The sequence below is a fragment of the Crotalus tigris genome, unplaced genomic scaffold (genome assembly GCF_016545835.1).
Source record: "Crotalus tigris isolate CLP2741 ecotype Arizona unplaced genomic scaffold, ASM1654583v1 scf7180000019097.2288821080:1192077, whole genome shotgun sequence".
NCBI lineage: Eukaryota > Metazoa > Chordata > Lepidosauria > Squamata > Viperidae > Crotalus > Crotalus tigris.
This window is the reverse complement of record NW_024097373.1, coordinates 283,768-298,430: the sequence shown is the minus strand read 5'-3', so window position 1 is coordinate 298,430 and position 14,663 is coordinate 283,768. Positions and strand designations below refer to the sequence as shown.

Sequence of the window (14,663 nt, the reverse complement as noted above, 5' to 3'; positions counted from 1 at the left end):
CAATAGAGATGGAGAGCAATTTAGCTCTTGGCCACTGATTCAATGGGTGGCTCAGAGTTCTGCTCCCTCTTTTCCCTGTCTGATTCATCATCTATATTAAACCATTGAAGGAGGTCATCCACTGATTTGGGACGATACAGATATAAACAATGTGTCCTTACCCAATCACTCACCACCACCCTTACTTTATGACTGCATTTCTACAATGCACTCTTCTTAGTCATGACTTTCTACAATGCACTCTTCTTAGTCACTACCCAGAAACTGCTCAGAATAAGTAAGTGGGTGAGAGCTGTTTCAACACTGTAACACTAATATTACAAGCACTGCTGATAGGTTCCTGGTTCAAATTAAAGAGGGTGATAATGATCTAAAAAGCCATAGATGGCTTGGGTTTAGGTTGCATAATGAACCATCTCTCCAAACAGAATCTGCCTCTGCTGTCCAAGCAATCCAAAAACAATGCTGAGTCCTCTCTTTAAAAAGTTAGGGGACAGGAACTTGGAAGCAGACATTCCTGGCAGCTATTCCATCTTTGGAATTATCTCTTCCCCCAAATTGAGATCCAGGTGTCCCCAACCTTGATTATATTTAAAAAACCCACAAAGTTCTTTCAATGACCATTTGAAGAGTGACTAATAACTATGTTTTAATTATTGATAAATTAAACAATTCTTAATTATTTAGAATTATTTCAATAAATTATTTTAAACTGTAAATGTATTGTTAGTGTTTTAGGTTTTTTTTGTACTAAACAAGCCACCTAAGAGTGCAATATAAAAAATGCAAAAATGAAGACAAGCTGTAAGTCGCTAGACATTTTTCTTATTAAGTGTTTTCGGGAAAGAAAAAACTATGTAGCATCTGTAGTTCTCCACAGCATCATTCTAACCCTATGGTTTCTTCACACTTGTTAATATTTCACTAAAACAATTTACATCAAATTCAAAAGCAGTAAGTTTTATTGGATTTTTCTTACAAAATGAAACTTCACACACTTTGAGGTTATATACCACAACCAGTCTTCTGAGCATTCTGTTAGCTATACCATTACACTCAACTGAAATTGATAGCCCACTGAGATATTCATAATGTGGACTTTGATACATGCCTCTCTGAAAGAAAGGCCACAAAACTGATCAATGTTAATCATACCCAAAATAAGAACAAAACCAAGCAGCAGTGGGCAGTAAGCTAATTTCATAATGTTCATTTAACAGTGGTACCACCCAGAGTTTTTAAATGAAATGCCTAGCACCTCATTAAATAAACTGAAATTAGAGTGTTTGTTATTAACTTGAAAAAGAAAACATTTTACAAAAGAAAATTATTTTAAAAAATCTTACTCAATGCTTTAGAATGTACATTACTCAGAAAGAGGTATTTTGCTGTTTGCAAATATTCTCAATACTAAAAATATCTATATACATGGGTCTGATTCTTCTTTAAGAACTTCTTTGCTAATATTTGGTTTTAATCAGAAAAATGACCAAGGACAACTGATGATAAAGTCGCATTCTGCATGCAATTTGGATATTCAAAGTAGGCCGAAATTCCAACACATCCTTTCACTTTAATGGATGGTTATGCCTTCATCCTAGTTTGGTTAGGTTCTCTTCAACATCAATATGGCTCTTTGTTGATAAAGTGTCACCAATTATTTTGTCCTTTTTAAAGGAGCTATCAATTATCTTCATAGTGGGACAATTTCAACTCCTCATGCATCAAGATGTTCTTTTGTGCTTCACCCTGAGCTTGTATTTGATGCTTTAAGGAGCAAGATGACTAAATAAGCTGACAGACTTATTGGTCCTCATTTAACAGCTTTTTCACTAAAAAGTAGAGTTCAAAAAATCAAGAAGTTCTGCTCGGTTCCGATCGCGCTGAAAAAAAAAGTCATTAAAAACATAATTTTAAGTGATCAAAAATCCATTTTCCAGATCATTTTCAAAGACTATCCCCAATAAATTGTACCCCCATTACTATTTTCAGATTATTCTGCTGCCCAGTCATTCATAGGTAATAATAATAATAAAAGTTGGAAGGGACCTTGTAGGTCATCTAGTCCAACCCCCCGCTCAGGCAGGAAACCCTATACCATTTCAGATAAATGGCTGTCCAGTCTCTTCTTAAAAACTGCCGGGTACATAAATAAGTTTTAACTGCTGCATGTGAGGAATAAATTAAGCTAAGAAATTGTAATAGATACTATGACTTTGCTTCTAGGGTAGCAAGGGCAAATTAATATTCCTAAAATTGTATGCACTTACATAATGTTGCAAATTACAAACTGGAAATGATATACAACCAGTATATATTTAATAAATAAACACTTGGATATTTAGCATATTTTATCTCATCTCCTAAGAAAGGCAAGGGATACTGAATCTGTGCCAAGGACCAGTTTCTCTTATTCCATATACTTCTGTGGACCATACAGTATTTTCAACAGAGGTCACTCCTTGATACTTGAACAAGGGCCTCCCTGCCCCTCCCCCTCTCTCCCCCTAGGAAGAGAAGGGAAATGACTATTCTCTACCTTTTCTTCTGCAAACACAGCTCCATTTTTGTCCTTCTGCACAGAATAATGTACAAGAAATACTTTTCTGGAAGGCATGGAGTTCTTCTGAGGGAAGCTTCTATAGAACACAGTGTGGAAGCTCTCTATTCCTGCTTTACAATGAGGTCTTCAGACAACCCTGGAAGAACTTCTGTAGGTCTATTTAGATCTTTTCATGTGGAATTAAAGTACCCTTTCCCTTGCCCCCTCTAGCTTTCTTTTAGTCTCAAGGACAGCGGTCAGCCCTTATAGCTATATATGAGAGGGAGGAACCACTGTGGAAACTGCATAGTTAAGACTGTAAGAGATATTCTAAATAAACATTTCTTGCAATCTTTAATAGTCTTGAGGTAATAAAGATAGATATGATGGTCCACAAGCCAAAAAATTAACAGAGGACATAAAGTTAATGTAACTAAAGTTGACCAATTCCATGATATGACCTTGAGAAGACTAGTATCAACTCTAAAAATGAGTTTCCATTGTGTCCCTTTATTTTGTTCCAACGGGGGATTTGCAAATCACATTCCGTATCTCCTGCTCATAACCAGATATTTCAGTATTAAGTAATGGACTTGTATTGCTGCCTTTCCTCTGATACTTGTTGACACTTCACATTTCAATGGCATCAACATTTGTAAATTTGTGTGTGAGTCTGAAGGTCAGAAATAGTTGTTTTAAGTTATAAGCATATATAGTCTTGCCTATTTTTGAAGGAGCCCAATTACAAAGGACTGATGTTTATTTTTCAGAGGTCATTATTTTCCAGATTTAAAGGTGTTGGAGTTCCAACGTTTTAGATGGAACATATAAGAAACAATATAGAAATGATCTCTATTTTAGGATCATTACTGAATTACTGAACTAAATGTTAATGCATTATAAATGAAGATAACACCATTTGTAAACATTTTAAATGTTTAAAATTTTAAACATTAAACAGGTTGATGTGAAAAGTACCTCTTTATCCTTTTTACTCTTCTTTATTTTCATTTTAATTTTCTTTCCTGTGATCATACTGTAGTTATGATTCTTCTTTTTATCTTTGAGATACTAAAACAATACAATATTGTGATCTATAAATAAAATGTACATTTTAAATTACATCAATAAGGACATATAAATTACATTTCCCTTTTTAGTGTCACAGCAATCACAAGGAAGTGTTAATTTGGGCTGAATAAAACTTGATTAAAAGAACAGAAACCAAAGCTATCCTATGTTCCCCAAACAAAAGAACACTGTTCCCAAGGAAACAACTTAAAAAAAGGAAAGAGATTTTTTTTCTCATAGGAACAGAATTCTCCTGCTTTTTTTTTTTTTAGTTGCCTGATCTTAGCCAAAATTTCAAATAAATTTGAGAAATGGAAAGCATATTAAGCAATAAGTGTGGGATCTATCTATCTATCTATCTATCTATCTATCTATCTATCTATCTATCTATCTATCTATCTATCTATCTATCTATCTATCTATCTCATCCTTATCTTTATCTATCTGTGGCTTTGTTAGCCAAGATTATGGTCTTTATAGGACCATGACTTTTCTTGAAAGAATGAAACTGTAATATAAAACCACAATCTACTAAAAAGTATATTTTAGCTTTTTTCCTTTATTTTCTTTGGGTTGGATAAAGCCAGAGTCCCAACCTGCATGTTCATTTAGTTGACATGGATGTCCTATTAGTCCCATATACTGAAACACACAGTGCTAGCAAATATTGTCTCCATTAAGAAAGCCTTCTGGAATGTAAATTAAACCAATAAAAATAATGATTTACGCTCACAAATAATTAAATTGGTAGACTAATTCTATCTGAACATAGAAGAACTGCCTTAGGCAAAGCAATCAATGATGGCTCCCAACAGTAGGAAAAAGAAAAAAGAGAAAGAGCAGCATTTTAATTCTTTCTCTTCTTTTTTTTGCACCACTGGGAAAAAAAACTTGAATTTATTAACTTTGGTTGATCTTAGAAACCTAAGCAAAATCCCACCTGGTTAGTTCTTGGGTGGGTAAAATGAGGAAACACCAGGGTTACAGTCCAGGCAAATTTTTGTATACTACTTCAGATGTATGAAATTTGGTGGCACAAAAATTATGATATTAATAAATAATAGAAAAGAAATAGTGGTAAATTACTTCAATACTGTTGCCAAAAAAGTATGGATATACCTTTGAAGTTATCAGGGTTAAGTTTTATGCAAAGAGACTTATATTCCATTGCTGATCTTAATTTCCCATATACACTTTTGGACAAAACACAAGGGTTGACAAAGGTAATCTTGAGCCTTTTAATTCTTCACCTTTTTGCTTCCCCAAGTTCCATTATAGCAGAGGCAAATATTTCAGATTTCCATAGGATCTTAGAAGGTTATTCTATCATCAGATCTCCAGCTCCCAAAGTAGATCTCTCTCCCTCCTCAAAAGAGCTAACTTGATCCTTGACTTAGATCAAATATGGTCCTGCTCTCTCAATAATCACAGAATTAGAACTTTCCAAAACAATGTTCAAATGATAGAAAAAACAGGGGATCTAAGGGTAGTCCACGATAGAGATAGGAAACTTGGTATCCCCTGACTTTGTTAATTTTATTCCCATTATCTAAATACCAAGTGCGGAAGTATATATTTAATTAGCAATAACTCATTTCCATAGTCTATAATTAATAAGTTAACTATCACTGGAATAAAAATTAAAATCAGTAGCTCAAAGCTAATAGCAAGTGACATTATACTCTTGCTTTCCTGAGGTCAATCTGGTCATTCTTTCTACTGAAATTCATTCTGTTTTATCATAGCTGACACTCTGGTGATATGTTTAGAGTGTCAAAGTTGGATTTACAAAATTGGATTGAAATCTCTAATTTAGAAGTTCACTGATGGACTTTGCGTCAATCATTACTGATTAAGTCTAACTACCTAAACTGTTAATCAGTTTTGAAAACTAAAAGGGGATGGGTGGGAGATTCAAATGTGCCATCCTTGATTACTTGGAGAAATATGCAAGGAAAGAAAATATAAGGAAAGAAAAGAAGAAAAGATAACCATGAAATAGCATTATAGTTAAGATATAATCTGAGAATTATAGAAAACAGTTAATCAAAGTCATTCCAATCACTTTTCACTGTCTAATTCTGAGAAGAAGAAAAACACAGACTTTACATTCAGGTTTTGCACTTACTTTAGAAAGCTGTACAGGACCTGATTTCTCTTTCTTTCTCTTCTTTTCTTTCTTTCTTTTCATCTTCTCTTTTTTTCTTTTCTAATACAAAATAAACAGATATCTTAAAATTTGATTATGTGTCATCAAGTTAGTTTTGACTCTTTGCAACCACATACAGTATAGATTTTTTCCTTGACAATCTGTCCTTAACTTGGCCTTCAACTCTTCAATCACTGCATTCCTTGTCATTCAACTGAGTCCATACACCTTGTTGCTGGTGGCACTCTTCTCTTTCTTTTGACTTTTCCCAGTATCAGAGTCTTCTCTAGAGAAATGGGTCTTTACATACTGTCTCTGAAGTAGGATAATCTGAGCTTGTTGATTTGTGCCTTGAGTGAGAACTCTGGGTTGATTTGTTCAATAATCTGTTTTCTTGGTTGTCCATAATATTCTCAGTAGTCTTCTCAAACACTAATTTTCATAAGCACTAATACTCTTCCAATCCTGCTTCTTCGAAGTCCAACTTTTGCTTCCATAGGGAATATCATTGCTTGTCCCTGTGGGTTTTTTTTTTTTTTTGGTAAAAATACGTAAGTGGTTTTCCACTGCCTTGTCCTATGACAGTGGTGGCGAACCTATGGCACGGGTGCCAGAGGCAGCACGCAAAGCCCTCTCTGTGGGCACGCACGTCATCGCCCCAGTCCTAGGCCTTCAGCTGGGTTTTATAAAATCTTTTATAAACTTTAGACCTCCAATGCTGTGTACAAAAAAAAAGGTTCAATCAGTCAATTTCAACTTTTTGCGGGAAAAAAAAGATCTTGCAAAGTTGGAATTGGTTGATTGAACTTTTTAGTCCCACCCAGTCTGCTGTTACCACCGCAGCCACGCCCAGCCAATGGGCCACATCCATCTGGCACCTGACGATGCATAAGTGGGTTTTGGGTTGCAGTTTGGGCACTCGGTCTCTAAAAGGTTTGCCATCACTGTCCTATGCTGTATGAATTGATTTCTTTTCTATTGTCACAAAAGTGATAATCTGCCTCTAGCATTTTTTTATACCACTGCTCCTCAATATAGGTGCTTGTTTCTTTATCTGGGAAGCCCTTCATGCCTTGAGTGACCCTGCTATACTCCTGGGATAAGCTCCCAATGTTTGTTGCTAATCCTTCAGAAACACCCCCCCCCCCCTGCTAGGATGTGGCAGCACATCAGCACTTGGTTGGGAAGGAACCTGACAATTATCCTGGCCCAAAATCTAAATGCCTATCACCCACTTGTATCAATTTAGATGTTCTCCTCAATTAAAGAAAAAGGGGCAACTTGTAGTACTGCAGGTCACTTTAGCTGACTGTGTTCAGCAGGTCAGCAGTTCAAATCTCACCGGCTCAAGTTTGACTCAGCCTTCCATCCTTCCGAGGTAGGTAAAATGAGGACCCAGATTGTTGGAGGCAATGTAAATATATATATACATTGCTTACTGGTGTACACCGCTTAGAGAGTGCTTGCACTTAAAGCGGTATATAAGTCTCATAAATAAATAAATAAAATAAATAATATAAAGTTTATATTAAAAGGGACCATGGAAAACTCAAACATATTCACGTAACTTCTAAAGTTATTATATGAAGTAATAAATCAATTATTCATCCTATCAAAGTGTATGGTACAGTGGTTAAAATGAAGGACTGGTCACAGGGAGATTTAAATCAACCCTCAATCACAGAGCACACTAGATGATTTATCAAAGATTTGGAAATTACCTTAGAAGTCCTCTTATTCAACCTATAGCCTAGGCCAGGAATCCTCAGACTATTCCAGATAAATAGCTGTCCAACCTTTCTTTGAAAACCTCGAAGGATAGAGCACTCCTGGATTCCAGGAATTAGGTGGTCAGGAAATTCCTCCTTATTTCTAGTTTGAATCTCCAAAAGATTTATTCCAAACTAGTAAAACTTCCACTCACTGGTTCTTGATCTACCTTCGGGCACTAAGAAGAATAAATTCACATTCTCCTTCCTGTGACAGCGTTCAAGTATCATGTCTTCCCTTAGACTATCCTCCTCCAAATTTAAATTAAAGCTCTCTTCCATTTTTGCAAGGTACAGCCTTCCTGTAGATCGTTCAGGTTTTCATGATGGCAATTTTCTTCAAACCAGCAGTTCACCTCTAGAATCTTTCATTCCTTCTTTAGGATAAAACCTTTAGTTGAAGTCATTGATGAAAACATCACCTTTATTACAAACTGTTTTGCTTTCCTGCCTAGTTTCTTGTAGTCCCTTGATACGCTTTCCAGGCTCTTTCTGGCATTGTGATTTGTTCCAAAATGAGAAAGAACAAAGGGTAAGAGGCTTTGAACCAGTCAGCCCAACCTGCTTCAGAGGATTGTTATGGAAAAAAACATAGAAGAGAACAATATGCATGCTACCTTTAGCTCCTGAACAAAAATAATATAAATTTAACAAAAGAAAAATTAACTGGGGTTCTTAAATCTCTCAATCTATAAGAAATAATAATATGATACCAATTTGGTGCTCAACATCTTCTCAGACAAGCTTTTTTAACTGTGACTTAGGAATTAAAGGTAACCTTTTTATGATATTCATAACATATGGAACTTCCTTTGTCTCTCATGATACATTGCAGCAAGAAACTCTTTTCCAGAGGCCTTGCCAAGTACACTGTCAATGCCAGATGCTTTATTATAAAAGGTATGCAACTTATATATGTGAATAACTTCAGTCAACGTAATTGGGGTACTGACTGAATAATGAAATACTGTTCCCATGAATTTGGTTATGCAAGTACATCACTGAGTCAACTGAAAAGCAAATAACCATCGTAAGACCAATAGCTATAGCAGTAGCAACAGCACTTAGATTTATGTACCGCTTTATAGTGCTTTTACAGCCCTCTCTAAGTGGCTTACAGAGTCAGAATATTTCCCCCAACTATCTGGGTCTTCATTTTACTGACCTTGGAAGGATGGAAAGCTGAGTCAACCTTGAACCAGTCATGATCGAATTCCTGGCAGTGGGCAGAGTTAGCCTGCAATACTGCATTCTAGCCACTGTGCCACCAGGGCTCAAAGTGACCAAACTGATGATCACAGCTGTTGGGGAAGATTGAAAGAGAGAAAAAAGCCTGCCCCATTGATGTTGTCAACATCTGTTAAGGGGGAGTTGCTCCAAATCAACATGATTAATACTTTGCTTGAGTGCAAAAGTAGAAATGATAATTTTGATATAACTAATACAGGACATAACTGCTTTTCCTGTGAATCATATGCACATGACAGTACTGTTCATATTTTTACTTCATACTTTTAGTAATTTTAGTTTTACCTTTTTGTTATGTTTTTCCTTTTTCCTCTTCTTAGCTTTTACTTTTGAAGAATCTAAGCATTAAAAATGTCATAAATGCATATTAAGGCTTGAACAACATTAAATAGATTTGTCACTAAAATTGAAATACACAATTTTTAGGAATTTTATTATTTGGATACTAATAAATATGCGCTTGCCGTAAAATGGAAGGTAAGCTTTTTTATTATTTTTGATAATTTACAAAATGACGATTTGTTTTGAACAAATCTGGGTAATGTAGGATCAGTGATTAACATAATTTGGTCTTCTATTTATTTGAATTTTTATGTTTGAAGTCTGTTGCATTTGCATGTTTATGTGTATGTTTCCTTTCCAGAAAAAGAAGGAAAGAAAATGAAAACTTTTAAGTATATGTAATATAATTATTAGTATGTTGGGCCATCAGTGTGAGGAGATCTAGATTCAAATCCTTAGTTGGCTGTAGAAACTTAATTCCTGAAATTTAGCCAGCTATTATTTTTAGTCTACCCTAACCTCATAGATTTCTTCTTGTGGAAAAGAATTACAGAAGGAAGCATTATGCACATTGGCCCAAGCTCCTGAAGGAGAGGCATGATGTATATTTTATAAAATAAACTATAATTTTGGAATATTCTGTGATATGTGAAGGAGTGGGCTTCACATACAGATATTCCTCCACTCTGTCATTGTAACTAGATAAAGAACTACACATTACTATGCAATTCACTGTCATAATTTGTTGAAACTGTTTCACCCAATTAGAAGTAATTACTATCCTAGGGTAATGGATTGGATTATTGATCTCCAAGGATATAATGGAAAATGCTGCCTATGTCATGGAGGGCTAGGTGATATTTCCCCATAAAGTCCATTTGAAGTGAATGGCCGCTGCTAGCAGCAATGTCAGATGAATTACATAAACTCACCATATCACTTGATTTTCTATACTTACCAGTACCCTTCAATATATTGGCATTATTTCATTATAACAAATATTTATATTTCATTTTTAATCCCAACTTTTGAATATTTTCGTGGAAAATCCATTACTGGTAGTCCTCAACCATTCTAATTGGGACTGGCAACTCCAAGATTAAGCGAGCGGCCCGATCACTAAGCGAGTATCACATGACTACATGGCTAAGCAACAACAATTCTGGCAATCCCAGTTGCTGTCACTGAGTGAATCCCATACGGTCATTAGGTGAGGACCCACCTGGATCCAAGCCATTCTTGGAAGAAACTAAAGAACTACTGCAACTCCGCTCATCCACCTATCTTCTCCCGAGCTCTTCCCTTTTGGCTGCTACCTTCATGCTGCTGCCCTGCCTTTCACATACCTGCTAATCCTGCTTTCTTTTGCTGGCTTTGTGTGCTGGCCAGAACTTTTCATGCTCACCTTTTGCACTAGCATGAAGCTCTTAGTGGTGTATGATGTACACCTGTCTGCTCTCAGTTACCATTCTGTAGGTTATTTTCACAGTGCCTACTCTGTGCATAGCCAGGATGGTGAGTGGCAGGAAAAGATGACTGTCTGTTAGGGATGCGTGTATGTGTGGCAACAGCAGGAAGGGTGGTCATAAAAGCAAGTGGGCCTGAATGTTGTTCATATTGCCGTGGGAGCGCTGCAATAGCCAGGACTTTGAAGAGTAGTCATAAGTTCAGGCTTTCAGTAACTTCCAACAGTGGCTAAATAAATGGATATCTAGGGAGGACCACTTGTATTTACTTCTGCTACATCAATAACTGTATTGGTTAAAGGCACCATCTACAAAATGAATTTCATAATGCTAACAAAATAATCCTACCTCTGCTACTTGAACTGCTTCTGCTCTGTGAGGCAGAAGACCTGGAAGAAGACCTTGAAGAAGAGGATGTAGAAGAACTAGATGTAGAGGAAGAGATAGAGGAGGATCTGCTTCTGCTTCGCTTCCGTTTCCTTTTACTTTCCTCTAAAGAAACAAAAAGTACAGGAAGACTGATTAGAATTCCCTTGTCACATGTTGAGTAGCATTAGTGTTAGGTACTCCTTTAAATGCTTGTCAGCTATTTAGAGTACTGAATGACTGAAACATAAATTAAGTAAGTAATAATTAAATAAAATAAGCAAATAAATACATGGATTTATTTAGTACATTCTGCCTTTTTTCCATCTAGAATACAAGCACAGAATAGCAATTGATATACAATATATTTAGATCCTAATTTCTTAAAAAATGTGTTATTTCACTTTAATCACTCATTAACTATAGGCAACACATGGCGCATTAAAACATTAAAACAAATCAAAGGAAAACAGTAAAGCCAATATTAAAAGCAACATTCCTACCTTATCTGAACCAGACCAGGTTAGCTTCAGCAAAACTGCTGTATTATGTGCTACAATACTTCCAGATATCAATATTACTTCATGTTACAATCAGTTTTACATTTAAAATAATTTAAGCTTAGTTTTGAATATTGGAGTTTTGAAAATGGGAAATGATTCTACATTATCAACTTTAGATTTTTTAAAAAAAGAATTACTAAAAATTCCATCTCTTGTAATGTTTAGCTTGTACCGGAATCAAAATTCCAATATATTTATTGATGCTACTATTAAAGGGACAACAATCATTCTTACCTCTGACTTTTGTTTTCTCTTGTGATGTTGCACAACGTATCTCATCCCTTGCTTCATGGTGGTCATCCATATCTGTGAGATATTATATAAATCATATAATCACATAGTTGCAAATATTATTTTTCCTAAAGAAATGAAAATGACCTGTTAACTTCCACTGCCTATTTCTAATACCAATACACTCTGTTACTGAATTATAATCTGTAGAGCTTCCTTAAAGGCCAGCTTCAACATAATACTTGTAGGAAACATCAAATTCTTATGTAACAACACATTATTCTAACAGACCATCAATGCACTTCCTTGTGGTCCTGACTCTACACTGCTTTAAATTTATGGCTATCTTTTCATAACACAGTAAATCACAAGCTAACCAATTACATTTTAGGCTAATTATACATACATAATTTGGTTAATTTACAATTCAGTGTGTCACGAGAACTCAGAAAACTGGGTTAATGCAGTAATACAGTTACACATATGCACATGTAATCTAATTCTTCAAAGTGATAATCAGCTTAGTTTTTAAGAAGAGACTGGACAGCCATTTGTCTGAAATGGTATAGGGTTTCCTGCCTAAGCAGGGGGTTACACTAGATGACCTCAAGGTCCCTTCCAACTTTATTATTATTATAACTTCATAGGCTTCTATATAGGATAAATCTGCTATCATAATAGAATAGTCAATTTAAGGAGAAGGCTTCTGAAAAGTGACTTCATATCACATAAGGCAATTTGGCATGCATCTTTAATAAGAGTTTATAAAAATTTACAGTAGCACAAATTAAATACCCCTTAATGCACACTTCAGTCCCAATTTTTGGAACTTATACATAAGCCAAATACTTATAGGTTCGCTCTACAACTTTTACCAAGTGTACATTAGTTGTCTGTACTTAACATGATTTATTTCACAATGGTTTTGTTATTACTTTAAGTGCACAAAGTACAAATTGTAAACAAAAGTGGTTGACATTACATGAGATCAAATATAAACTAATTAACCACATTGTGTTGTGGGAATTTATTTTGAATCATAACGCCAAGTACTTCCAATAGCCATATCAATCTATCATAGCAAAATCAAAACAGTAGTACCAAAAACCCCAAGCCTATTCCTGAGGTAGTTTTTCATTAAAGGCTACAGAGTTGTCACATTCATAAAGTGTTGCCTTTAGTCTTATTTGTTTAATCAATCAGTCAATACATATGCTACTTTATGAACATTTTGTATTACATTTTATGAAGAATCAGTTAAACATTAAATAAATAAAGGACCCATTATATAGAGAAGTTAAGATTTAGTCAGAAGATTGTTGATTGAAATCAGAAAATTAAAAGGTGAGAACAAAAAACTACAGAAGAATAGATTCCTGTGAAATTACCAAAGGAGCACGGACTATTGTTTTCCAAAGAAACGAAGAAAAAGCCTTAGTTTTAAATTGTTAAAACTGAACCACAGGGAAGACAGAGATAGAATGCAATCTGTTTTTGTATGATTCACTAAGCAATAAATTAACTAATTTTAGTCGGTGTAGAAACCCAGTCTGTATATTTCATTATGCTTCACTGTGTCATGTTAAGGCAGAAAATGATGCAGTAAACCCCAATATATACAAGCAAGATAAGCTTATTTTTCTAAATAGCACAAATCACAACCGCTTATACTGTAATAAATCTCTTTTAGGTATTATGCGTCTCCGCTGTTTTTACTTTTTTTTCTTTTGAAGGAAAAAAATATTCCCAATGCAGGTGCATGGAAAAGTCGGTTGCATCTATCCTTTATTTACAAAAGGAGAAACGATGACTGTAACCGATTACAGGGAAAAATCAGTATGGTCGTGGCAAACACTGCGAATTCATTTCATCCGGGGCGTCTCTAAAGGCTCCGGGTTACAAGTAGACGTGCGATTTCTCTCTTCCCACCCCAGACCCCCACCCAAGCTTTTCCTCGCAACCTAACAACCCAGAGTCTCTCGGGTTTATTTGCACTCCCGTCGCCGTTTCAAAAAGGAAGACGGCGCTCATAATGCTTAGGATTATGTTTGCGAATTACGCGTCCCCAGAACTAGGCAAGAAGACCGGGACCCACACGAACTTGTCCAGCGATCCTGGGAAGCCCACCTACAACTTCACCACCGGCTACTCTCAAGAGGGGTTTCTGGAAGACAGCGGAAGCGGAGGCGAAGGCGGCAGCGACTTACGAAAAACACCCGCTGCGGCCCCGTGATCGCCAGGAACCCGGAACCACAATCTCGAGCTCTGCCGCCTGTCGGAACGAGGCCGGCGCCCACATCCCGGAAATGATTGTAAGCGAATACCATGGGGCTACGTTTCCCGCCGCCTCTCGGCAGTTTCGAAAGAAGGGCATAGCGGAGAAGAAAGCGGAGAGTGAGAGGCGTTTGCATTCGTCCTAAGCAGCTTGGACTGTGCTCGAAGGAGATGGCGAACCACAAACTATTTTTACTGTCTTCACTCACCTTTTAGGCTCGCTTATGAATAGTAGGGTTCGATGTCTTATGAATTCAGGAAACTGGGTTTGAATAAACCCAATTAAGCTAGCAATAAGTCGGGCAATGTGATTACAAGCCGGATGTAGAGAAGCATTGATCCTATGCATTGCCATCTTTAGCAGGGTTTGGCATAAAAATTAGGTTCCGTATTTTAGTACAAGGTTAGTGCAAATCTTCAAATTTGTGACAATGCATGGGATGTGATCTCCGTGCAGATCCCTATCTTGAAGGCACTAAAAATTAGTGGATATGCTACTGTAAATGGATTTTTGTTGCAGGCAAAAATGATCTAAATTGGGACAATTGTTTTAAATGGATTCCATTTAAAAAATGAAAGGATGTATGCATTAAATCTGTACTTTTGCATTGGGCCACAAAAAATATGACTTATGAAGGATCAGATTGAAAATAATGAATTCTGAAGGCACCAGAAAATATGTTTCCATTCTTCATAGCTGTT

The 14,663-nt window shown here is 36.0% G+C and overlaps 1 protein-coding gene across 1 annotated transcript; it reads right to left on the bottom strand.

Annotated features, from left to right (window-relative positions):
- Positions 1–939: 939 nt before the first annotated feature.
- On the bottom strand, positions 940–13,974 carry LOC120315392 (protein FAM133-like). Its single transcript, XM_039359663.1, has 7 exons — positions 13,895–13,974; positions 11,691–11,762; positions 10,876–11,019; positions 9,065–9,117; positions 5,742–5,822; positions 3,521–3,613; positions 940–1,883 (listed from the first exon to the last, which is right to left on the bottom strand). The coding sequence occupies exons 2-7, from the start codon at positions 11,758–11,760 to the stop codon at positions 1,833–1,835; spliced, it is 492 nt and encodes a 163-aa protein (XP_039215597.1). The 5' UTR covers positions 11,761–11,762; positions 13,895–13,974; the 3' UTR covers positions 940–1,832.
- Between the last annotated feature and the right edge of the window lie 689 nt (positions 13,975–14,663).

Excerpts from the sequence above, each read along its gene's own strand:
- LOC120315392 (XM_039359663.1), bottom strand. The coding sequence starts at position 11,760 with ATGGATGACCACCATGAAGCAAGGGATGAGATACGTTGTGCAACATCA. Across the intron at positions 3,614-5,741 it reads GTCCTGTACAGCTTTCTAAA|TATCTCAAAGATAAAAAGAA; the intron begins GTAAGTGCAAAA and ends GTATTGTTTTAG. Across the intron at positions 1,884-3,520 it reads AGAGTAAAAAGGATAAAGAG|CGCGATCGGAACCGAGCAGA; the intron begins GTACTTTTCACA and ends TTTTTTTTTCAG.